This window comes from Peromyscus eremicus, chromosome 15 (genome assembly GCF_949786415.1).
Source record: "Peromyscus eremicus chromosome 15, PerEre_H2_v1, whole genome shotgun sequence".
In the NCBI taxonomy this organism is placed as follows: Eukaryota; Metazoa; Chordata; class Mammalia; order Rodentia; family Cricetidae; genus Peromyscus; species Peromyscus eremicus.
This window is the reverse complement of record NC_081431.1, coordinates 20,741,309-20,768,471: the sequence shown is the minus strand read 5'-3', so window position 1 is coordinate 20,768,471 and position 27,163 is coordinate 20,741,309. Positions and strand designations below refer to the sequence as shown.

At 40.1% G+C, this 27,163-nt stretch overlaps 1 protein-coding gene across 2 annotated transcripts in view; it reads left to right on the top strand.

Annotated features, from left to right (window-relative positions):
* The window catches only part of Fmn2 (formin 2), a 298,406-nt gene that overhangs the window by 79,679 nt on the left and 191,564 nt on the right, over positions 1-27,163 (top strand). The window contains exons 5-6 of one of the 2 annotated variants that reach the window (XM_059280274.1): positions 10,757-12,375; positions 14,536-14,680. The exons of the other annotated variant lie outside the window; for it this stretch is intronic. Of the exons in view, the coding sequence (XP_059136257.1) occupies positions 10,757-12,375; positions 14,536-14,680 (1,764 nt within the window). The remainder of the gene's footprint in view (positions 1-10,756; positions 12,376-14,535; positions 14,681-27,163) is intronic. 2 annotated transcript variants of the gene reach the window in all.

Sequence of the window (27,163 nt, the reverse complement as noted above, 5' to 3'; positions counted from 1 at the left end):
TGGAGCAGATTTCCTGAGCACAAATCCCAGTTTTCTAGTATAAGGTGGAGAACAGTCAGAATGAAGCAAAGGCAGACACTGATTATGATGCTATGGACAGATTTTAATCTCGGTTACTGCTGCAGTGGGGTGAAGTTCTGCTGTGAACTGGTCAGCTTTGGATTGGACAGAGATGAATGTTTAAAAGGGGATGAGAAAAGGCCTGGGAGGGTCAGACAGTGAACACGACAATGGTTCTTTACTGAGTGTGAGTTCTTCATAACAGCTAAGGTCAGTTGTGTCTGTGAGCTGGCAATGACAGAAGCTGAGATTCTGTCCCATCTCAGAGTTCAAGAGACAGCGGCCTTATCTTTAGCTGCCACTGAAACAGATAGAAGGCATTGGCAATCTTGTGTTTTCTCACACAGTTGCATTAAGCGAGAGCGTACGGTCATTCTAAGGATGTGGCCTTGAGAAACACGGGTGTTTGCTCAAGTGTTTTAAAAACAAGGTTTGAAGCCACAGAGGAAGCTGGTTACAGTTTGGTCGAGAAAGGATTTTTGTTAGGCCTTGTTTTAGTTTGTTTCCCCTTGCTTCAGAAAACCGAAGGTCAGGGGTTGTGTAATGTAGAAATGTTGGAGGTTTATTTAGTTCACAGGGATGGAGGTTAGAATGTCCTAGAGGGTAGCACTGGCATGTCTCAAGGGCCTTCTCCTTATGTGATAGCAGGGAACAGTAATACATGCTCAGAGACCAAAACTCCTAGCCTAGATTGCTCTTCTTTTCACAAAGTCACTACCCTAGTGACATCACCAAGTCCTATCTAACCCCAAAGAAACTCACCTCCAAAGGCCATTTCTTGAGGTTTTTTGGTTTTAATTACTTTGGGGTTAACATTTTCTGCTCATGACTTGTGTGGATATAAATTGTAACCATAACAGACCTTAAGTCAAACTGCTAATGAAATGTTAGCTATTGAAGTGAGTATAGCATCTGTTACTCTCCTCAGAGAGAAGTATTTTATTCAGTGTCTTAGTTTCCTCACCTGTAAAATGGGCATATGAATCTTTCCTATCTGAGGAGTTTTGAGGGTTTTAAGCATATTAGTTTGTGGAAGATGATTTGAAGAGCTTAAGGCACATAGTCAACATTCAGATGGTTAGTTGTTATTGTGTCAGAGCAATACTCTCTATTATGTTTTTATTTTCTGTCAATGTTGAGGATGGAACTCAGGATCTTTTGTACATGGTAGCAAATGCTGCACCATTGAGCTACACCACTCCTCATTATTCATGGATTGTATATTTGCAGACTAACCTACTGGTTAAAACTGATTCTGGTGCTTATGTTTCTGTGGTACATTTCTGGTCATTTGCAACCTTGCACAGTGTGACTAAAAATTCTGCTCTCTGAACTGTGTGTTTTCCCAGGTAAGTTTGAACAAAGGGATGTCAGTAAACAAGCGTGCTTTGCATGGTCTATTAAGTGCCCTGCCTTTCACATTTTTGTGGTATTTCCTTGGTAATTCCACTGTTTGAAATGGCTTGACACTTAGTGTTAAAATGTTGTCGATGTTCCCAAGTGTCAGAAGGCCTTGGTGGACCTAGTGGAAAGACTACATGTTGGGCTTTGTTCCAGCAGGAGCTAGATTTTCATGGGCCATCAGTTCAGTGTTAGTGAATCAACAATAGGTCTTAAATAAGACAGCTTTCAACAGGGACACATGCTTAAAAAGGAAAAAAAGATTACACATGGATCATGTGACAAAATGTGACCCGAGGCTTGCTGGAATCCAACCCTGTATTTTTCCTGAAGAGCTGTGGCTCAGCATTGATTAATTGAGGGTTTGCAGGGACTTTGCTTATGACAAGTTTGAAGAACACAGGTTGTTTATATTGTATTTAATCCTCAGGGTACCCCTCTGCAGTAGGCCAGATGGGGAGTGGAGTGTTTGTCACAGTTTACAGGAGGGCAGGCTTGTGTTGGCTTGTGGTTTCAGGCTGTAGGCGACCGTCTTTGTCTGTTTTGCTTCTAGGCCCAGGCTTGGTGAGACAGAACATCACAGGGGAACAATGTTCAGTGGAACAAAGTGGCTCCACTCACGGGGAACAGGAGATCAAGCCTACCAAACAGACTAGCTGAGGGATGGGAGACTGCCTTCAGAAACACACAGTGACCTACTTCCTCCAACCAAACTCAGCTTCCTAAAGCTAGGAGCTCATTAATCAATTAAGGCTTTGACGAAGTTGGCACCCTCATAACCCAATCACTCTTCAATAGCCCTATGAGTTAGAGACCACACATTCCCCACATGACCCTTTCAGGATGAGGGAGATTCGTATCTGAACTGTGACATGGGCTACCTTCATCATACAGGCCATTAAAGACCTTATGATCCTTGTGAGAAATTAACATGCTCTCAGCAAGCAGAGGCCAAATGTTTCCAACAAGGAAATAAAGTGCCTGGCAAAGGAACCTGGAATTGATCTGGAGAGGAACAGTAGAACCAATCAGAGTGCAGTTCCAAGTTGCTGAGAGTCTCAGCTAAGACTTTATATAATGCAACAGAAATGATAACCAATGACCCGGGTGTTGGGGGTGGTAACTGTGCTGGGTGCAAATTAGTCTCAGCAAAGTTAGCATCAATGGGGAACTAATTAGAAATGCGACCTGATGGAATTGCTAACCCTAGGGATGGGGACAGGAGGCCATGGTTTAACAAGCCCCTTGTGATTCTTAGGAGCATTCCTTGTAAGAGACAGTGGCTCAGCCATTAACAGAAGTTCAAAGCTCTTAGGACATGCTATTTTGTTGGAGGATAAGATACAGTTTAGATTTAAGGACAAAGGCTGGGTGATCAAATAATAAGAGCTAAGCTATCACAAGACAGAAGTGAAATGAAAAGGAAACACTACAAGTCATCACTGGAGAGGAGAGACTGGGGATTTAGAAAAACGATTTGAGCATATGCAGCCAACTAAGTTGCCCAAAGATAAAATCCCTACTCTAACCCCTACCGAAGGGAAAAAAAGTGAACAAACAATAAGCAAAATGAAACAAAAAATAAAAAAAACCCAAACAAACAGAGAAGGGACTAGAGAAGGTGGAATCTGAAATAGTAGTAGCCAAGAGAGGAGAGGATTTTATGAAGAAAGACATGAGTAGGAGTCTTGAGCACTTGTCACAGGCAAGTTGAAGGCCACAGTGTTTACAATAAGGGCATGAGCAGCGCTGGGAGAGCAGTCCCCTTAGCATGGCATGGTCTGAGGAACACTGTACCATGAACTGATAATCTTATCCATTGTATCTGATTTCCCCTAAGCTTTATTTTTATGGCATTTGACATTAGCTGGGTGTTAGTCCAAGGGAAGTAAGTGCTTAGGAGATGGTACTTTCCACCCACAGATCATGAGAGGAAAGGCACACTAATTATAGGGCTTTTCTTCCTGGGACTGTCTGGGTAAAGGTAGTTGTGCACTCTCAGAGTATGGTCCAGCAGCCTGCCAGAATATTAACTTAGTAGCAGGATAGAAACTCCAAAGGCAGAACAGTGAAAGTAGCAGATACCTTTCTTTTGTTGACTTCTTGTTCTCTTGGCTCTTTCCCAAATATATTATTACTTCTACCAGGGTTCCTTACCAATGACTCCTGTATTCTTTACATCAATCTATTGATGATCCGTTATGCTAAATGTAATATGGCCAGTTAGCCAGTTATCATTTCTAGCTTATCTCCCCCCAATGCATATCACATGTCTCACTTATGGACTAGAGACTTTACCAGATTCATTTTGGGCCAAGCACAAAATAATTTTCAACAATGAATTATTCATTTTATTATAAAAATTGGTGGGGCCAGGGAGATGCCTCAGTGGAGGAACACTCCTACACAGATTAAAGACCCAAGTTTTGAAACTTATCACCCATATAAAAAGCTGTGTGTGGCTGGCTGTATGTACTCATAACTCCAGTACTATGAGGGTGGGGGTGGGCAGAGAGAGGTTGATTGCAGGGGCTTGAAGGCCACCAGTCTGGCTGAAAAAATGGTGAGCTCCAGGTTCATTGAGATATCTTGTCTCAAGTGAGTAACACACAGAATAATAGAGGAAGACATCCAACATTCTGCTCTGGCCTCCATAAGCATCTTCCCTTCCCCCGAATAAATGCGGTTAGAACTCTGTGAAGCTCTTGTTTTCTGTAATAAGTTCCACTTTAAATAACCCTAGATAAGTTATTTACAATTTCTCATATACCCTAGCATTTTTCTTCCCTTTCTTGAAATTTCCCCTAAAGTTTGAAATTTTTAAAAATTTTTTTATAAGTAATTATACCTGTTTAAAGTCTGGATTTACTTTCTATGGGATCCTGTCTAGCATACTTAGGTTATTTTAGATCTGGAGTGCCATTGGCTTGTTTTAAAACCATAGGGTATTTTAGAATTCAAAATATGAGAAATAGAATTTATATTTTCATTGAATAGTAAGCTTTCTCTTGTGTAGATATGTGTAGTGTCCTCATTTGTCAGTAAAGTGACCTAAAATTAACAGACCTTGCAAATCTGAGTGAGATAGACAATGAATTACGTGTCTCATGTCAACGTTTACAAAATCAATTTAGTATTAGCTTACCAGTGAGCGGTTTTTATGTTCTAGGCTCTGAAAGCACCCTGCTTTCATAACATAATAAAGTTTTAAAGATGAGCCCATTAGCTTTTCAGCAAGAGCTTGCTTGAGTGTATCTTGGCTTCTTGTCTGACAGTTGTAACCTTAATGTTACTGTAATGGGTTCTTTTCTGGGAATCGAATAATCTTGCACTTGGGAACATGTTTTTGATGAACATTTTATTCTTTCAATGGCACTTTGTATTTTGTGATATTCAAGTGGTCAAACAATTTATAAGAACTAGCCATCACCACCCACATTTAAGATTATACAGGAAAAGAAAAATTTTGGCTATGTGATTGCATAGAATTGTTCAGCCAAATAGGAGGGCAACTTCTCTTGCTCTTGATGATCTGGGGATTTGAAACAATATTTCTAAATACAGATAATCTCAAAATTGGTAATATATAAATGCAGTGCTTTTTATATGATTTAAATCAGGTTTTTATTAATATTGTGTACCCTAATAAACTTGCCTGAAGATCAGAGAAACAGAACAGCCAGCCACTAGTTCTTCCCTCTACGAAATCCTCAGCCTAAAGACAGTGAGTTCCTGTTTCCTCATGCCTTATATACCTTTCTCTCCCCTACCATATCACTTCCTGGGATTAAAGGCGTGTATGCTTCCCAAGCAAAGGCATGTTTCTGATGAACACATGATCTCAAGTGCTGGGATTAAAGGTGTGTGCCACCACTGCCTGACCTCTATGTCTAATCTAGTGGCTGGCTCTGTCCTCTGATCCTAAGGCAAGTTTATTAGGGTACACAATATATCACCACATCTTAATGTGTCTACAAGCATATATATATGTATATAAATAACACAGATTCTTTATAAAACTGCCACAACTATACTTTACCCTTCCTTTTAAAGAGTGATGTAATTTTTTATAGCTATCACCATGAGCACTGGATAAACTATTGCACAATTCTGGAAATGCTGAGAGCATTTTTGTGAAGAAGTCTAAGATAACGAAGTGCATTTCTTCAATGTCAAGTCCCTTGAGAATCAGATACATCCTCTAGTTGTACCCTTAAGTTCCAGGCACTGGACACAGGGGAACAGGCTCCAAACTTGAGGGCTTTTTGTGGACCACAGAGTGCCTGGCAGTCTCTTGGAGATTAGGTTGTGGCTTTGTCAGTGGGTGGGCCCTGCAGATCTTCACTTCATGTGGGTCTTGAGCATAAAATGTTTGCTTACATGGCCAGAAGATAGCCAGCCCTTTTTCTTGATAATGACCTATATTTACCATATAAAGTCCTTAAAAAAAAAGAGATAACCCATAGAGAAATCAACTGTTACAGTTGACAAGCAACACAGCCTTCTTTGAGAACACAACAGGAACTGTTGTCATGGATGCTGGGAGTACTCAGCAGGAGCCAGCCAGCCCTTGACTGATTGTCCTGGATAAGGAAGGCCAGATAAGATTCCTTGATGACTCTTAGCTAAGTTGAGATCTGAAAATCTTATATACATTTGGCTACTCTGTAACAGTGCCTGGGTGGCTGGTCTTTCTTAGGTTACACGGTAGTCAGTTCAGGTTTGAGATGAACATATTTACTCTGCTTTCTAGATGAAAAAGGGGGATTGTAACTTCCAATATATTTCACGGAGTGAGTTAAAGATCATCAGAAAGGAAATGCAAATTCTGGGAATTTTTTTTTTTATCTTTTTATTCCTCTGAAGTAGAAATAATGTAAAAAATAGGAAAGTCTCTCATCCCAACTTTTCTTCCTTTTTCTTTGTCTATAAACTTATCTGAATGAAAAAAAAGTTTCCTGTAAAAACATTCCATCTCTTGTCTTTGTAGTGTGATTATTAATACCTTCAAGAATTCCTTAACTCTGCACTTCCTGGCACCACACAGCTAACTACCATGTTTGTTATAGATTTAGTTTTGGAATTTTATTCTTCTATTACTGTTTCCTCTGCCATATCTTCGTTCTACTTCTCACTATGTTACATACTTGAAAATCTTTGAAGCTTAGAGAATGTGTATATTTCTATATTATCAGTTCCTTATTTTCTTAGCTTTTTAAAAATTATTTAAGTGTCTTAGTTATCTCTTTATTTAAAAAATAAATGAAAGACATGAAAAATACATATTAGTAAATTGAATATGTTTAGGTAGGCCTGGTGTTACAGGCCTGGAATCTCAGCTACTCAAAGGCTGAAGCAGGGGGATTACAAATTTAAAGACTGTCTGGATTGCAGCAGAGATTCAAAATCAGTCTGGGAAACATAGTGAGACCCTGCCTCATAATGAAAGACAAGTCAACCTAGCAAGGGCTGATTATAGATCTCAGTGGTATAGCATGCATGAGGCCCTAGGTTCAGTTCCTCATACCACCAAATAAATAAAATAAATGAGTAAATTTAATACAGTATTTGGCTCAGTCTCAAGTCCTCTCCCCCTTTCTCACAAAGCACCTCTTACTACCTCCTGTGCTCAAAACTGTAATTTTAATATAATTAGAATATGCTCTCTGCCAGGATTAGTTTGTCAATGATCTCATAATGTTTTAAGCCACACAATACAAATGCCATGTGAGGAGAAATTGCCCATCTTTCAGAAGCTATAGTATCTCTTAGCATCAGAAAAAGTGAAGATGGAACATTGGAATCATGTATCGTAGGATCATGTATTTACCCAAAAGTTTTTAATAAAAAATATTTTTAAATATAAAATTTATATAGCTCCCTGTTATGATGAAACTGTTTTTATCTTCTCTCCTTCCCTTCATTACATGGTTCGAAGCTAAGGCTTTATGCATGCTCAGCAAGTAGTCTGCCACTGAGGCCCAGCCCCAATCTAGTAAATGATATGGTCACTTAGCTTTTAAATTTTGGTCTTTTGGAACAGAACACTGCCCACTCCCCATATAACTAAATCTGAAATATTGGTATATTTTCTACCAATTAGGCTTTGTTGCTAAATGTGTTGAACACAAGAGACATCACCACTTAATAAGATATTTTAATAAGTTTTAATGGAACAATGGGAAAGTTTGAAGGATGTTCTCTATGGTGCACATTTCAGCTTTTGATTCTTAATCTACCTGGAAATCTGAAACCTTTGGGGCTGACAGTCACAAATTAGAGTGCAAATTGTAATCTCGTTCGAGAGAAGCTTCAAGTTTTCAAATCCTCACACTTCTAAACCTCTCCATAACTTCATCTAATAGGGTAAGCCTAGCTACAAGGAAATCTGTAAATATCATAGTCTTCCCATTTTTATAAACAGAAGAAGGAAGCTTTTAGTTGGGTGAGCCAATAGTTAAAACATTGTCAAGAGTGGAATTCACTCAAGAGATTGTTCTGAGCAGTCCAGTCCCAGTCTGAGAATTGGCCCCAGGATGCTGTGGTATTGAAGAAGGAAGACAGCTTGAGGATCACAATTTATTAGATACTTACTCAGAAGTGTGGGCCTGGGCAGCAGCGAGAGCCACAAATCCCCTCGATTACAGTCAGAAGTAAAGTTGTATATGTTGGTGAAGTCAAAAGTGGCTTCATCCAAGTCAGAGCACACCTGGTTTATTTCACACTAATATCAATGTCAGGGGCATTCCTGGCACTAGGGCCCAGCAATAAAGCTCCACATAGCACTCCAACATTCTGGGAAACTATTGAGGGAAGGCCGATGGGGGTTATTTAGGAGTAATCATTGATGTTATGACACAAGAAGGCTGTGGTCACATCGAGGTGAACCCTTACAACAGTCTTTGTCTGGTACCAGTTATCATGTGCAATATGATTGGTTAGTTTGTTGTTTACCTTTTGCTGACTGGCTTTGTAATTAGAATTTTAAAATCTCCAAATATTCCCTGTTGTTACTACTATAACTCCTACTGTCCATAGGCTTTGGTGTGTGTTTTGAGTAGCTGGTCTGTGAATGTGGGGATGTAAATCTTTGTTGGAAGGACTGTAGTAGCTGTCACAGTGTGAGGCCATTATGGCACAATCATTTTCTCCTTTCACTTTATTTTTCTAGTTGTCCTATAATTTCATACTAGTTTTATTGTATTTAAATTGGTGATAGAAATGAATTAGCTTCATTAATATGACTTAAGAATTGGGTTTAGGAACTCTCCTCTGTAATTTATTTCCTGCATTTCATTCATCAGTGAACTTACATTTTCACTTTTTCATTTATTTGTTTATTTTGTGTGTCGAGGCCCATGAAAGTCACAGTGTGCTTATGGAGGGCAGAGGACAATTGTCAGGAGTAGGTTCCCCTCTTCTGGCATGTGGGTTCTGGGGATCAAACTTAGGTTGTCAGACTCGGTGATGAGTGCCTTTACTTGCTGAACCATCCGACTGGCCCTAAAGGAACCTTTTTTTTATAACCCTTGGTGGAAAAATAAGAACTCTAGTTATATACTAAGATAACTTGAGAAATATTGATCAATATTTAGAGGTCATTTTTACTAGTGTGCCAGGAAAATGGGGATAATCTATACATTTAAGTAATTCAGTGTCATAAGAAAAAACTGAATGATCAAAGACTTGTTAAGATGAGTTTGAGTGGTAAAGTTTTGTGTCTTGGTTACTTATGTTTGTTAGCATCATAGTTATAGTATGGGAATTGTTATATTGGTCAAATGGGAAACAAAACTATCTATAATAGAGATTTCTTTTACCATGGACTACTTAAACAATATATGACACCATTTTCGTATATTAACACTTTGGTCTTTTGTGTGAATGTTGTTGAAAACTAATGATGTAAGGGTTTGTGTGTGTGCCTAAGTTTACATAAAACATATGCAACCCTCAAAATTTTGCCCATTTAAAGCGTCTATTCTTATAAGTTCTGCAGAACTATCAGTGAATACTTACTGAAATGCTTTGAGTAAAATATTAAAATTATAGTGAACGTGATATCAGGATTATGACATACATTTACAATGTCTATACCCATGGTTTTATTGTGTCAATAGTACTTCACATAATCTTACTTTTGACCACTTTTAAAAATTAGTGATTGCCTTTAAAATTCAGAATTACTTCCAAAGTTTCTAGAAAACACCCAATAGCATCAATTCACAGTCAGGAAGGCAAACATTTGTCTTGTAGAATATTCTTCCCTGTTCTTGGGTATTATGATTTATTATACACCCCCCCCCCCCCACACACACACACATACCAGGGTATTCCTTTAATGCAGGGAAACATGCTGGGCAGATTCTGTGGAGGGCTGGCAGATGACCCACTCCATGTGGGCATGGCAGGGATGGCCAGTAATACACAACCCAGACACTGTATCCATGTGGAGAGTTTATTATAATAGAGAGATAAAGAGGCAGAGAGAGAGAGAGAGAGAGAGAGAGAGAGGGAGAGGTGTGCACACCTCCTGGGAAGAGATGCAGAAGGAGAGAGAGAGGAAGGGGTGGAGTTTTTCCTTAAGCAGAGGCTTTTATGTGAGGATGCAGGGTGGCCCCAAGGGGCAGGATCAGAATATTAACATCGGGTACTAGTCCAGTTTTATTTATATTATAGTGATAAAACCCCCTCACCAAAAGGAAGTCATCAGAGGAAAGGATATGTGTCTTATAATTCTGGGTTCCAGTCCATCACCGAGAAGTCAAGACAGTAACTCAAAGCAGCTAGTCAGGACACATCCCCAGTCAAGAGAGAATTGAGTGGATGCTCACATGTGCTGCCGGCTTTCTTCTGCTCAGCTAGCTTTCTTCATTTATCTACAGTTCAGGGCCCCATCAGGGTATATATTTGATTTGCATCCCACTTCAATGAAGGTACTCAGGACAGCCCCACAGACATGCCTTGATATAGATACTTTCTCCGTAACAGTTTCTTTCCGGGTGATTCTCTCTTGTAACAAGTTGACATATAAAACTAACCATCACAGTTGTCCATCCTCAATGATATTGTATGAAGATGAGAAGAAGAAGGACCTTAGGATTCGATTGGAGTATGTGTGAACCATGTTCAAATCCAATGGTGGAAAAGAGGGTCCACATGGAAATTTCAATAGACTCTTTCTGTGACAGGATCTTTTAGGAGAGGCAGTCAACTTTGTTTAATTTCCCATTCTTCTTTAGATATCTGCATTTTTTTCACTTTCTTACTCACTGTGCCTGTCCTTGTCTCTCAGGAAGTTTTCGATGTGAAGTCTGAAGGACAGGCAACTGTAATTCAGCAACTGGAACAGACCATTGAGGATCTGAGGACAAAGATCGCTGAGCTAGAAAAGCAGTATCCAGCCCTAGACTTGAGCCTTCCAGGCCTTGAGAATGGATTCACAGCCTCTGAAGAAGTTGGTCTGGATGCTCTCAGATTGCATGGGAAGGTCGCACAACCTCCGAGAACTCTTCAGGCCAAATCAATACAGACTTCCCCTACAGAAGAGGGTGGGATCCTGACTCTGCCGCCTCTAAAGACACCTCTAGAAGGTCCCCCGTGCCCACCTGCCACTGAAAGCACAGAGTCGGCGGTTCTACCCCCACCCACCGGACCTCAGACAAAATTCTGTTCAGAGATTTCTTTGATTGTATCTCCAAGGAGAATATCAGTCCAGCTTGATGCCCAACCAGCCCTGCAGAGTGCATCACAACTCTCACCTCCTCCTCCTCTTCCTCCTTCTCTGGCTGGGTCTGAAGGTCAAGGACAGCCCTCCTACCCTTCTCTGCATACTGCGTTGGAAACCAGCCATGAACCTTCTGTTTGCTCCTCTGGAAACATCTGTAATATCCCACCTGCACCACCTCTGCCTTGTACAGAGTCCTCCAGCTTCATGCCTGGCCTGGGCATGGCAATTCCCCCACCTCCTTGTCTCTCTGACATAACAGTGCCTGCTCTGCCCAGTACAACAGCCCCACAACCTACCAGTCTACAGGGAATAGAAATGCTGCCAGCCCCTCCCCCACCGCCTCCTCTTCCTGGACTGGGAATAACCCCTCCTCCCCCTCCTCCTCCTGGAGTGGGAATCCCCCCTCCCCCTCCTCTCCCTGGAGAGGGAATCCCCCCTCCCCCTCCTCTCCCTGGAGTGGGCATACCCCCTCCCCCTCCCCTTCCTGGAGTGGGCATACCCCCTCCCCCTCCTCTCCCTGGAGTGGGCATACCCCCTCCCCCTCCTCTCCCTGGAGTGGGCATACCCCCTCCCCCTCCCCTTCCTGGAGTGGGCATACCCCCTCCCCCTCCACTTCCTGGAGTGGGCATACCCCCTCCCCCTCCACTTCCTGGAGTGGGCATACCCCCTCCTCCTCCACTTCCTGGAGTGGGCATACCCCCTCCCCCTCCACTTCCTGGAGTGGGAATCCCCCCTCCCCCTCCTCTCCCTGGAGAGGGAATCCCCCCTCCCCCTCCTCTCCCTGGAGAGGGAATCCCCCCTCCCCCTCCTCTCCCTGGAGAGGGAATCCCCCCTCCCCCTCCTCTCCCTGGAGTGGGCATACCCCCTCCTCCTCCACTTCCTGGAGTTGCTATTCCTCCACCTCCTCCTCTACCAGGTATGGGGGTTCCTCCAGCCCCACCTCCTCCTGGGGCAGGCATCCCTCCACCTCCTCTGTTGCCTGGCTCAGGTCCTTCACTCTCCTCACAAGTTGGGAGCAGCACTTTACCAGCACCACAAGTGTGTGGTTTTCTTTTTCCTCCATTGCCAACTGGCTTATTTGGATTGGGAATGAATCAGGACAGAGGGGCTAGGAAGCCCCCAATTGAGCCTTGCCGGCCAATGAAGCCTCTCTATTGGACAAGAATTCAACTCCATAGTAAAAGGTAACCCCAAAGCGAGCTTATCCCTGCAGTTTGTTCCCACCAGGGGACACCTTACTGTAGAATTTTGTCTGGGAGTATAATTTAATGTGTTTTAAGTACACCTATAAAACTTTTGTAAGATTTTGACTTCATTGTTTTCTGAAGCAATTTATGGAACGTTGCAGACTTTTCTGCCGTAGTATCAAAGACTGAAAAAATAACGTGTGCATCTCTGACTGAGATGTGTATTATATCCATTTATAGTGTTAATTTTTTTTTTAAGGATAAAGGGGTTTATTTTTTCTTAACATAAGTGATTTTACCTGTAGTTAGAGGATTTGACTGCCTTCTACTCTGAAACCATCTAAAGCAAGGATTGTCTGTAAAAGAAGCAGGTGCATTTGTTGCACAATTAGTTTATACTCTGCTTTGACTGTTGAAATTTCTATTTTTGACCATGGCTTTAAAAATGTAAATCACGTCCATAGGCAACCAGCTTTCCAGGAAGAGTTCTCCACCTTTAAAGAGTCCAGATTTGCATTATGATGCAATGTTATTCATACAAATTCTTTCTGGAGAAGCATCACACATCAAAACACATCCAAATGATGTGTGTAAAGTAAATGTGGGAATGCCCTGACACTTCTAAAGAAATAAGGCCATGTCACGTGGTCATAGTTGGCAATGACCATCATGAACTAAGACTTTTTCACCAAGTGTTCAGGTCGCATACTGTTTGTCCACACATAATCTGATCCCCAGTCTCAGGAAGACCGTGCTCGGAGGCTTGGTCATTAAATACAGGGGAGAAGGTGGAAAACACAACTTTAAATGCCATTGGCCCTTTTTATTCTAATTGATCACAATTCCTTAACACATTTGAACTAAGTGGCATGCATTTAGGAATAAATAGCATTACTTTGCACATCTTGTATTGATTTTTTTTTCCTTCACTAAATCCATCTAGGAGAGGATATGCTAAGTTCCCTGACTCCTTTTCCAGTCCATTCTCTGCATGAGTGTCTTATCACTTAGATACATTGATGAATCATTTTAAACTGTAGTCAAACTCATTTTCTTCAGGTCCAGGACGTGATGTTCTGTCTCATTATTTTGCTTTTTATAAATGCCATTTACTCTTTCTTAGTGGCACTACACAAGCATGGAGGTATTGAGAAGGAAAATACAGTGGGCAGGCGAGTGGCAGTGCGTATATAGAGAGCATTTTCTTAGAAATATATATACTTTATAAAGATTGATTTCTTTCTATTCTTTATTGACATGTACGTGGTATAGTACACCAGTGTAAGTACACTTGGATGCTACAAGACAGTGTCAGATCTCCTGGAGCTAGAGCTCCAGATGATTGTTAGTTGCCCCATGTGGGTGCTGGGAACCCATTCATGTGGGTTCTGGGAACGGAGCTCATATTATCTGGGAGAGCAGTAAGAGTGCTCAATTTCTGAGCCATCTCTCCAGCTCCAGAAATATACATACATAGTACATCCATCCATCTATATGTACATACGAACATACATACATCCATACATGGATGCATATATATGCACATTATGTGTGCATTAATTAATCAATTAATTGATTTTTGAGATAGGATCTCATAATGCAGCCCTGGCTGGTCCTAGAATTTGCTGTGCAGCCCAAGATGGCCTTGAATTCACAGAGAGATTCTCCTGCCTCTGTCTCTTGTGTTGGGATTAAAGGTGTATGTTACCTTACCTGGCCTTGGAGATATGATTTTTGTTGTTGTTTGTTTGTTTGATTTTTGGTTTTATTTTGTTTTGTTTTAACCATCAAATAATCATCTAGGCTGAATCAAATTGGGATGTAGGAAGTCAAGCGTTCCTTGCTCCTCTAGCCCATTCTGAGAGAGGCTTTGCGTTGTTAGTTTCATGGAGTGACTTGATGAGGAAGGATGTCAGAAAATAATTTCTGGACAAATGTCTTATTCATTCACTCTTCTATTGTATTCTTTTATTTTATTTTATGTGTTATTCATATAGATGGCATTTTAACCACTTCATCAAGTTGATAAAACATTTTCTTCCGGATCTTTCTTCTTGCGTTTCCCTGCCCCCCTCCTTTTATTCATCCTCTTTGTTTTTGCTCATCTTGACATGGGACTTTGGATGGCCATTTTATTGTTCTTTTGCTTAATTTTAGAGATTCCAGCCCTTCACTTATTTGGGAAAAGATCGAAGAGCCATCCATAGATTGTCATGAATTTGAAGAATTATTCTCTAAAACTGCTGTAAAGGAAAAAAAGAAACCCATTTCTGATACAATCTCAAAGACAAAGGCTAAACAAGTGAGTATCCCTGTACTTTCCAATTGGAGGGGCCTTCTGCTAAAGTGTAAACTTTCATTAGAAGACAAGCTTTGAAATGGTTTATGGACTCGGTGTGTCTCCTTGGATCTTCTAAAGATAGCAAGGAAGGGGTGGAATTTTAGAATGTATTGTTAAGTAAGATTCATTGAGGAAGAACAGCTGAAACTGTCCAGAGAGAGTGCCCTGATCATTTTGTTCACTAGCGCCTATTTCCAGACCCTCCACCACTGCTTCTTCTTGGTTGGTATTATTTTTCTTGATTGAAGTTCATCTGAGTGTTAACATGCACAGAAAGAGGCAAGCATGGATTAAGTCTATCTCTTAGCATTATAGCTTCAGTGAATGCTGTTAAAACCCAGCTGTACTGTCCTTGAAATATGGAAGAAAATTCTGCCTCCTCCTAACATTTCTACTTCACGGTAGCTCCTTTGATCTAGCCTGTGACACGAATCAGAAGAAGAAAGAACAGGTGTCTGAAGAAACACATTTCTGAACATTTTGAATGGGTAGACCCACTGGACTTGGTCATGAAATAATCTAAATTTAGTCTCTGGGATGCCATGCAGCAGGAATTGGCAAGACTCCATGGTAGTGAGCTGTAGATATTTGCTATTGGTGCCAATCCATCACCATGGAATAGGGGAATATCTACATTTTGTGACTTTGTAGTGGTGTGGGAGAAGAAACTGGGGAGGGGTCAGTCTCAGTGAGAAGAAATGAGGCCAGTGTCCCAGTGTTCTTCTGGCCCAGTTTCAATATCAATGACAGCCAAGGGTTGAGTCAAGGTCAAGTCCTTGACTTTCTGCATCTGATGTAGAAGTTGCAACCAAGTATATGGCATTGTATTACTTCTATTGGTATTTTAAAGCAGATAACACTTCCAAATTGGACACTGCCTAATCTATCTAGGGATGATGGATGGATTAGAATGGGACAGCCAGACTCCTGGAATCAATAGCTGACTATGTGGCCAGGCTAATCCTAGGCATTTTATAAAGATACAAACCTAGACAATATGTTGAACATTTACTAAGATTTTCAGTACTATTTATTGTATTATTGTATTTATGGTAGCCATAGGTCAGTCACTAGTAAATAAGACATTGCATAAATATTTAGCAAATATCAAAAAGTATCCATTAAATTAACAGATCAGCTGGTTGAGGGAGAAGGGCTTATAAATATCCCTAGATATTCTTAAACAGAGATTAAAATCCAGAAAAGCATTTGTCACAATAATCAGTCCAATGTGACACTACTAGGGTAATGGAAAGATCCACATTTTCTCAGATATTTTTTTTTTTTTTTTTGGTTTTTCGAGACAGGGTTTCTCTGTGTAGCTTTGCACCTTTCTTGGAATTCGCTTTGTAGACCAGGCTGGCCTCGAACTCACAGAGATCCGCCTGCCTCTGCCTCCCAAGTGCTGGGATTAAAGGCGTGCGGCACCACCGCCCAGCATTCAGATATGTATTTTTAAAGACTCTTCCCAGAATACATTTGTATAGAGCATTATGGGGCTGGGCCATCTTATCTATTCTCATGGACCATGCCAGAGATGGAAAGTGGTCCATGTAAAACTGAAGCAGAGAGTGCAGAATATGGAGGAGAGCTGGGTAACCCAAAAGGTGCTTGACTGTAACATGGGAAGTCTCTTCTCCAGAGACTGGATACTCAGCTAAACAAACCATTCCCTCTGCATCTCCCAATACCAGAAGCTTCATTAAAGGGATTCAGATAAGAAAGATAGCTCATATGTTGCCTGACATTGTAGAACTTCTGTATTTGATACAGTATTTCATTACTGGCTTCTTGAAATATGACCTATGTCTCATCAAAACTTTAAATTAAAATTGTTGACATGAGATGACCTCTTTGCATGTAAATGCTGCATCTGTGTTGAGCACCAATCCAGCAGAATTACCTCACCCTATCACCAAGACATTTTGTAAACTCTAGGTAAGGAACTTGGCTAGTATCCTAATTCACATTCACTGTTAGTGACCCCACAAGCTTTCTGAAAGTCTCCCTATCCTGACTCCTCATAAGCTTTGCAGTTTGGCCTGATATTAGAATTGAGTTCAAATCAATTTTTAAGGAGATAAAAATTCGTTTTGTTTTGTGTGTGTGTGTGTGTGTGTGTGTGTGTGTGTGTGCACGCACACGTGCGTGCGCGGGGGGCGGGGCATCTGCCACAAATATAGAAAAAAAACTATACTAATTTTATTTAGCTTGAATGCCTCTGGAAGAAAAATATCTCCATTCTATTTCCTTGAGAAATTTTGGATTTTGTTTAAGGAAACTCTATTCTCAGGATGTATACAGGGACGTTGTCTTTTACAGGAAATGTGTTCTAGTGGTATGTGAAGACATTTGCTATCTCATGGTTCATTCTCAATAAAATTAATAGCTTTTAATGCCAAGGCCTACATTTATGGAGGTATTTCAAGAAATAATTCTTATATACAATGGAAACTAGAAGTTCTGCTTTTCTTTAAATATTTAAAAATCACAAAATGATTTTCCAGTGATGTGTCTTCTTGCAAGGGAGGTCCTGGTGAAAAGAGCTAGTGTCTAACAGAGTCCCCGGGATGTTTCCACTGTCATCATGGGGACATTTCCTATGTGACAGTAGAAGGTTCCTTGCTGGGTGCACTGCCCTTTGGCATATTGCAAAAGAGAGTGATTCTCCCGATAGCACGTCAAATAGTAATTCTTATGTTGTGTTTCTAAATCCTCTCTGAAATTTAAAAAAAAAAAAACCCTGAAAATACAGCATTTTGTATTTCACTCATGAAACACGTTTTCATCTTTATTCTGGCTATGTTCTTTACTTATCTCTATTTTGAAGTAATGTGCATCAGGAAGTTAGCTGAGAAGGTGAAAGGAGTTGATCATGTGACAGCCTGATGGAATTGCTGATAAATAAGTTGATATAAATGAGTGCAATGTGACATCAAAATTGTATATTGATCTAACTCCAAATCATAACCTTATCTCTTGCAAAATAGAAGCAAATCTAGGAATAACAACTCGTCTGGTCCCTGTGCTAGAGCATCTTAGACTCTGGCCCCATTTTGAAGAATGTTTTAGAGCCAGTATACATTTGGCCTGCCCTTTTCCCTTCTGTGGTGATGATCAATGATATATGAATATAAACAGTAACTCCCTGTCATTAAATAAAGATTAAATTCAGAGTTGAGGATCAGGGACATAAGAGAATTTAATTCAGAAAACTTTTGGTAATAAAAAAATGCATCAAAATAGAAACTTCCAGTCAACTGTGGATCCAGTGACATCAGGAGGAAATATATTTTTTGGGAAATGTGAAATAGCGGCTAGACAGCAGTGGCCACACCAAGTACAGGTTACACTGGGCTGGCTATTTGTCATGTGACCTTGCTGCTTTCACTACTTCTCTTCCATTATCTCATTCAATCCCCCCACTCTCATGAGACAGATAGACATTAGCTTATGGTACACAGAAGTGCTGCATCGGAAGGAGTCTATGATATTCCCAGCTTACTCAGGGCACGGTACAGTTCCAACTCAGGGCATTATTTTCTCCAGGATCTTTTTTCTTCCTAAGTAAATGATAAATATGGATGCATAATATCTCCTTTGAATATATATGGAGTCTTATCCAAACTTAAAAATGAGTTTTTATTTATTCTTCTATTCTAGATATTTAATGAACGGTAATTAGACTTATATAATTATATGTGGAAACACTTTGAACAAACTTTTTCACATCCTAGCAGATTCTGACAAGTTCAAAAACATGACACTTTCTCAGTTAAATAAAAATGTATCTGATTGATGATGTACTGCTTATAGACACATAATCTTCTGTAAATAGTACAAAGGAAGACGATTTTTGGCATATAAATAGTGAATAGAGGCAGATAGCCACTATGGTTAACTTCATCAGTGGTAGGTGATGTGTTTTCATTTATCTATCTATCTATCTGTCTATCTATCTATCTATCTATCTATCTATCTATCTATCTATCTATCTATTTATGTATTTACTCTACAACACATAAAAGCCTCTCCAAAGTATGCTTTCAACAGATAGCATCTAATTGTGCTCAGGAAGAGTCCACGGGAACATGCTGCCCACAATGTAAATGTACACACAGAGGGCAACCAGTGAATTAGAAGAATCTGTGTGATTGTCTGCATATTTGGCTGCTATCTGTGTAACCACTTATTTTGATAAGTCTTATCATGGATTTCTTCTCTTTATCAGATTAAAACGTTCTTCTAAAACAGTTAAGGAGAAAAACTATTTATGAAGGTTAAATACATCCTGGTAGTTTCAGCCTTTGGAAATGTGGTTAAAATGGAAAAAATCTACTAGTCATGATAAGAGGAGACGTTGAATGGATTTGTTAAAATTCACATTTGGTACAGTTGTGATATGAGGTTGGATAATTGTTCTTCTATTCTGTCTTGCCATTATACATTAGCACTTAAACTCTGAAATGTTCATGTTAGAAACACTCAGTAATGATGAGCAAAGAAGCACCTATATTCCACTGCCCCCGTGTGGATCCACCTAATATAGAACCTCCGAGGATGCTGCCCAAAATGACAGTTGCCCTTAAAGTCCTGCTTCCCGCTGTGCTGAGGACTTTGGCAGATGTGTGTCCTCCATTTTCAAACTGTCTGACACTAATACTGCTATGAAAAGTATACAAGGGTGTCTAGTTTATCTTGGAGTCTCAGGAAGCATCCACTTTTAGATTTTCAAATCCCATTTCATTGTAGTTGGTGATGGATAGGCTTACCGTGCCTTGAGGGTTGTAGTTCAACGATAACCTGAGTATTAGCAGGTTGGTGTTTCTGCTACATTTGGCTTATAGACTGAAACCCTAAAATGGTTTTGGAAACACCAAATCTCCTTTAGTATGACTATTTAGATTTGCTTTGGGGACCCGTAATGAACACTTAGTACTTTGGAACTTTTAAGATTTATTTCTATTTATGTGTATTAGTGTGTTTGTGTAGTATACGTCTTGTGTGTGTGTAGGATTCACTGAGGCCAGAAAAGGGTGTCGAATCTCTTGGAGCAATTATGAACTGCCCAAAAAGGGTGCTGAGAACTGATCTCAGGTCCTTTGCAAAAGCAGCAAGAACTCTTCGCTGTTGAACCATGTCTCCAGCCTGTGGTACTTTGTAACTTTTAACATGTGTTTTTAATATAATATATTCCAGCTGCAGGCCTTAGAATGTATTTACATAAGAAACCACATCAAAATACAAAGCTATAATTAGACAAACATAGGTTTTTGTGGAATCTGGATTTGTTTTAGATGTTGAAAGATTTATTATTTTTTGAATATGCTGTTCCTATAACTATGTGTACAGCATACCCAATCAATTCAATGAATTAAACAATAATAACATCTAGTTTTTGTTTTCTTTAAGCCAAAAAATGTTTATATACTTCTAAGTAAATGTCTAAAATGAAAAACTAGCAGTGTAATAAAAAGAAAGCACAATTAGCTAATGATCCTTAACCTTGCTACATTTTACATCCGGTAAATTATATTTGATAAAATGCACCCTACTTGTACAACCTTTAATCATGCTCAAGGGTAATTCTTTTCGATTTATAGCCATAATACTGTGATAGTATTACTATTCTGGCAGGCTAGATATATAACAAAAGGACATTGGATTTTAATGGCTAATATATTGTTTATCCTTATGGAGCAGCCGTGAGGGTTAAAGGAGTGTAGAATAGAACATCAGTGCTAGGCTTTAGGGCAGGTGATGAGAAATTTCTTTTTCACCATCAGTTTAGAGTAACTGTTGCGCAGAGCCCTAGTAAACACAGGGTAGGATCTGCCCTAAGTCTCACTGGTGAACCTCGATGATAATAATGACAGTACAACTTTCACAATTGCATCTTTTTTTTCTCTTTGACCCAAAGTCTCTCCAGTTTAACAGGAAGTATAGCAGAGAAAAGAAGCTAAGTATATCAGAGTGGTTGGATGGGGTGGCTCACCTCTGTGATCCTAGTACTTGGAGACAGATGCAGAGGCAGCTGGAGTTTAAGGTATCTTTAGCTAAATAGCAAGGCTAGCCTGGGCTATAGGAGGCACTATCTAAAAAAATAAAAAATGCATGAAACAGTTAAATCCCTCAAAATGCTAGAGAGAACAGAGAGGTTTCTAGAGACAGTTACTAAATAATTCAAGTCCCTCCACTTGAGTCCTTCTTCAGGTTAAATGGTGTATACTGAAGCTGGTAAGCATTGTGGGTGGTCTGGAGTTGAACAGATTCTAACTGGGCTGCGTGGAAGAGATGCAACCTGAAGTGGCCCTTGAAGAATGTATTTAGTTTAGATAGGCAGAGACAATTAAGGTATGGCTTTTGCAAATGGGACAGGGAGTAAAAGATTTCCTTGAAGCTCATTTTAAAACACAGTAAATCATTTAACGCTGAAGCAGGGCCCTCCTGTGTACTGCTGTCTGAGACTTTTTGGGAGGTGAATAGAGGCCATTCTTACCTCCTTCCCCTAGCCCCACATGCTTCCTGCCCATCTCTCTCTTGCTCAGAATTGTCTTCTTAGATGTGAGTATGGGAACTGAGTTTTGAGAAATTGGACCTGGAGTTGACATTGATGCCATGTTAATAATAGCAGAGTGTACTTTTTTTTTAAACCATGGACAGCAACAGAATTTTTGAATAATTGCAGAGCAAATGAGGATTTTATTTCTTGCCTGAAAATTACAGTTTTGATGGTTCCTACCTTTTGCCTATAGGAAGGGATACTGGTAACAATGGACAGATTTTTGCAAACTCTAAATTATTTTGATGGGAATTAAAAATGATCGAGTATTTAAAGATACATCCTGAAAGTTCTTATTCATGTATTTAGTTTCTTTAAAATACTCACTGTTTGAGTTTTCCAATTTTCCCCTCCTTATCTTCAAGCTCTGGCATTCTGTCTTTTACTTGGTCTACTAAACTGGTGAAGTTTACTACTGAGTTTTGGGGGTTTTGTTGTTGTGTGAGTTTTTCATATTTAAAATTTGATATGATTTTTTTATAGTACTCCTCTTCATTGGATTAATCTTTCATATTCCATAGTGCCTTCTTTAATATTAAGCAGTTTATTTGTATTTTCTTTGGTTTAATCCAGTTTATTCATGTCCTTTTTGATTTCATTGAACATTGTTGCAATCCTTGCGAATTCTTTGTGATTTCATGTATATCATTCTTACTGGAATCTGTTACTGTGAATTTGTTTACTTTTGCAAGAATCATGCTACCCTGATATCATGTTTCTTTTGTTTTCCATGTTGAGACTTGTGTATCTATCATGTTTCTTATGTTTTCTTCGTTGAGACTTGTACATCTGGGACCAGGTCATTGGTTGATAGTTTTCAGATGTTCATACTGTTGCCTTTAAAAATTTAGAGTGTCCAAGTGGGACTAGATTTGGTAAAGATGAAGTATGGTTTCTCTCCAGTAGATTATGACTGTCACTTATGTAGCTTGACATATCCTGAAACACTCAGCCCAGGGGCTTAGGTATGATGTCCAGCACCACTCTCAGGGTAGCAGACGAACGACAGTTAGTTTATTATGGAAGAAGCAACCATAGGTGATGGATAAAGCCAGTACAGAGACAGAACACTTAAAAACAACCACCCCTTGACTCCAGTAACTTCAGAGGGCGGTGAGAGCCAGGACAGTGGAGTGCACTGGAAGCTATGACTTCCCAAGGGTGGACAGAGAAAGACAGTAGTAAGTAGTGTGAAATTAAGAAACAGCAACGGGGAACAAAGGGGAAAAATGGAGACCTCGTTTAACTTTGCAGAGAAAACAAAAGGGAAGGAAATGCAAACAACCTACAATGGTGAAAAAAAAATTTTAGATGGCATAAGATAATAGGAGAGAAGCCAGAGGTGGGTGGAGACTATGTCAATTTCAAGACCATAATAGAATGAAATGGTGGAAAGGGGAGAGAAGAATGGGAAGGAAGAAGATGGGAATGTTAAAAAACAAACAAAAGCACTAAGTGGCAAGTAAGTAGTTTATATCTACAGTCTTTACATTTGAGAGGCTTTGATCTGGAGATCAGGAGCCTCAGCCAGCCTTTGCCTTATGCTAGGGTTGGGAGGGAAATAGAGAGAGAGGGAGGCAGGGAGAGAGGAAGGGGGAAAGAGAGAACCAAGGGTCATGGAGAGGACTAAAAAGCTAGATGTAAAATAAGAGAAGAAGAAAAGCTAAAATGGTTCAAATAGCATAAAAAAGATGTGGAAAAACAAAACATGGAAGAAATTGGTTTCCATCACCCCGGGGTGTCATTCCCTGGGTGAGTGTAGATATCTGGGTTTTTGAGTAGGCTGCTTATGGTGAAATGGAACCTTTGTTATTTGGCTTCCTGTGCTGATTTTTTTTTTTTTGTCTGCCAGCAACAAGGCTGGGTGGTTTGGGGCAAGTAGTTGTCATTACTCTAGGTCACACTTCTTTGACTTCTTAACTAACTCTTGACCAAACTCTTGTTGCCTGGGACATTTTCTTTTTTTTTCTTCGAGACAGGGTTTCTCTGTGTAGCTTTGCACCTTTCCTGGAACTCACTTGGTAGCCCAGGCTGGCCTCGAACTGACAGAGATCCGCCTGGCTCTGCCTCCCGAGTGCTGGGATTAAAGGCGTGTGCCACCACCGCCCAGCTGGCATTTTCTTTTTAATGTGGCTCTAGATACATAGGTATATAAAGTACATATAAAAATCTAGCATTTATTGATAATAACTTATAAAGAAACTTATTAAAGCAATTTTTGGTATAAATTGATTTTTACCATTAAACAATAAAGTAAATTGCAATAAAGTAGATTGGTATACTAATGAGATGGTTATCTTTGTTTATTTGTACATAAAGAATTAAATTCTGGTTAAATATTTGATGCTGCAAGACACAGAGCATCTTCAGTCTTTTTTTAGAATTGATGAATATTTTGCTTTTATGATATTGAGTGTGCTGCTTCATATATAGTATAAAATGAAAGAAGATAACTTAGGGCCATTTCAAAAATTGTTAAGACATTCTATCTTAGCCCCAAGCCAAAATTTCTGGGATGAGTTTTTATGAAACTTATCAGCAATTTAGACAGCAATTTAAAAGTTAAATGTTTTAACATAATATAGTCCAAAGATGCATTAATTTGATACTTACATGCTGAAGAATGGTGGTAGGAAAAAATGGGTCTTTGAGTTCCATGGTGAAATGTCATATTTGTATACAAGGAAAGAACTTCACATGCTTGGTAAAAAGAAAATAGTCTCAAATCTGAGCTGAGGCAGGGTCATCAGCACTGTATGTTACAGAGTGCCTGTGTGCTCAGAACTGAGGCTGCAGCAACATCATCTGACTCAACATGGGCACCCGCTGTCTCTACGAACACCACAGATTCATTGTGCCTTTGGTTTTTCATTCATTTTTGATCAGTGCACCTTCAGATGCCTTCTGCACTTGTCAGTTCTTGTTTTCTTTTTAAAAAGTTCCTGACAGTTTTAGACATGTGTATAAATTTCATTATAACTCCCCACTTCAGTTTCTCTGCTCTCTTTCTTCTCATCTCCATCCCTGCCTCTCTCCTTCCTTTCCTCCCTTTCTCATCCCCTGTTGCCCATCCCCACTCCTTCTCACACTGAAACCCTTCTCCCCAACCCTTCCTTCTTTCATGCCTGTGACCCATTGAATTTAAACAGCATTACCCAAATGTGCATGGATGGGTTATTATTGTCTTTTACAATTCCTATATGAGGTTGTGACTGACAGTTTGAGAAGCAGGGATTGACTGTAGTCTTTTTTTTCTCTAGAGACTGGGCAAAGCTACCGGTAATCTTTCTTGCTGTGGACACTGGTGCCTAGCTCCTTTGAGCTCTGGACCTATGGTGGGCTGCATTGCTCCTACACATCTGTCCTAAGTGGATTCACTCCTTCACTTATCCCTGCTCATGCCTCCTCTTTGAGTTGGTTACCATGCTTGGCTTCAGGAGGAGGAAGTCTCATCCTAGCATAAAGCTTGGGCCAGAGTCTGGCTACTTGGAGCTCTCCACGGTTCTGACTCAGTTTTTCTGCTCTGACTGGAGAGATCCTACAGCCTTGCTCTCATTGACACTTCCTCTGGGTTCTCAGAGCACACCTTGTTATGGTGGAATCCTGGGTTCCAGAGCCACCCGGTTGGCTCCTGACTCAGTGGAATTTTTCCAAAATGGCTTCAGGCCACTGCTCTGGTCTAGTATCCAGGAGAAGGAGGGATTTAAACAGAAAGCTTGTGGTTTACAGATACCAGGACCCTTGCATCGTTTGGCTGCCCATCTGCTCAGCGATAGGCCCAGTGTTGTTTGCCGGAGCTGTCTTGTTTATTTCTGTGGTGGCTCTCCTTCCCATCATTGGCATGCAGCTGCTGTTCCTCATCAGCTGTACCATGCCATGCTTTCTGCCTCTTTTTCCTTTCACTCTGTCTGACCTCCATTTTTCTAGCACTGATAGAGCAGTGTGCATTTTCTGTTGCTCTTTGCCTTTGGTTCCTGATCTCTGAGGTTATTCCCATTCTTCTGATTGGGATGGGCATTTCCCATGGGGAGCCAAACCCTTGGAAACAGACTCCCAGTCTACTCTGCCTTTTCCTTTTGAGATTTATTCTACATTGCCATCCTTCCCCCTCTCAAGACTTCTTACTGATGTTTTGTGTAGTTAAATCCAGCAATGTGTAGGTAACCCTTCTTACCCTTCTCATAATTGGAGCAGAATCTCTCTTACTGCTTTTCTCTTGCTAGAAATATCCAGCATGTTCCTCAAGCAGCACTGGATGCCAGAATCTCAGGTCAGAGTCCCCTGGAACTGGTGTTCCTTACATTATCAGTTTAAAAAAAGACCTTGATTGGCAGAGGCCTTGGTAAACATTGGTTCTGAGTGAGCCCCTACTCTTTGAACTGGCAGAGAAAGGCATAGTAGTAGCCTGTTATAAAAGTTGTGTTAACGGTATTCTGGAGATGTCAGACCAGCTGCTGGTTTTGCTGTTGTTGCTTGTTTTATTTTGGAGGATTTTGTTTTAAGTAAAAATATTCCTATTTCGGTAATTCCAGTTTCCTTAGGTGGACACACACAAAGAAGGTAGACAGGGAGATTGTCCGTAGCCAACCGAACAATAAAACTCTATCACCTGATGTTTCCTTGAATCTCACATTAAGTCTTCCAGGAAGAATGCAACACTGTTACATAGGAAACCAAAACGAATTCTTCGCTTTTTAAAACAGGAGTATGTCTTCCTACTTCTCTATTAAATGTGAATGAAACTTGGGTCTATTTTAAAATATGATCCATCATAGAATGCAAAGACAACAATCATATGGTGGGTGGCTTCCGGTTAGTTGAGCATTTGGTGATATGTAATGTGAGAGAGGAAGGAAACAATTAGGATCAAGAGTTTAAAGGGAACTGTCTGGTTGGCTAAATTAAAGGTAAGAGGGAAAAACAGAATATTTAGAGAGATTTCAAGGCACAGAAGCTTGAAACTCTGGAAAGTATCATCCAGGCTCCTGATTGCCTTGGAATCATTAAAGCAATGACTGTAAATGATAGTCAACTTTGAGCTCATTCAGTGGTTGATATTTTCAAATTTCAGCTTTGTTTTATTGTCAGATTGTCCACCTAAATAGAGTTAAGTCATGTACACGAAGCAACCTTCTTTGGTGTTATATCATTGTATGAAAGTTTTCATGGACCAGAAAAAGTGATTGGGAGTAAGTCCTCCTGGCTTCTATCTGGTCTTTATCATCCTTCCAAGTTTGACCGTTTTCTAGAAAGTTCGCTTGTTCAAAGCCTTCTGAATCCTGGTGGTGGTGCATGCCTTTAATCCCAGCACTTGGGAGGCAGAGGCAGGCGGATATCAGTGAGTTTGAGGGCATCCTGGTCTATAGAGTGAGTTCCAGGACAGCCAGGGCTGTTACACAGAGAAATCCTGTCTTGAAAAACCAAAAACCAAACAAATAAACAATAAAACAAAACAAAACAAAAAACAACCCCCCCCCCAAAAAAAAAAACCCAAACAAATGAAGAAAAAAAAAAAAAACAACCAAAAAACTCATGCTGAGGTATGTCCGGAGTTCAGGTATCTCCACTGCCCAGTTTGCTCATTGGACCCTTGTTGCACATGGCTTCACCTTTTCAGGAAGTAGTTTTACTTACGTTCTGTAATTACAATGCGCATCTTAACATTTCTGTATCTTTTGTTTGCTTATTCATCTTCCTTGTTTGAAATCACAACACTGGAGTTAAAAATCTTAGAGTATTATTTTATACATACTTATGAACTTTTTCACTCACATCATTATTTCTAAGAGGAACGAGTGTGGCTGTCTTACCTAGGCTTAAAATTTCAGATTGCTCAAGCATCTTGACTACTTCTGTTGCTATTTCATATTGAGACACAGTTA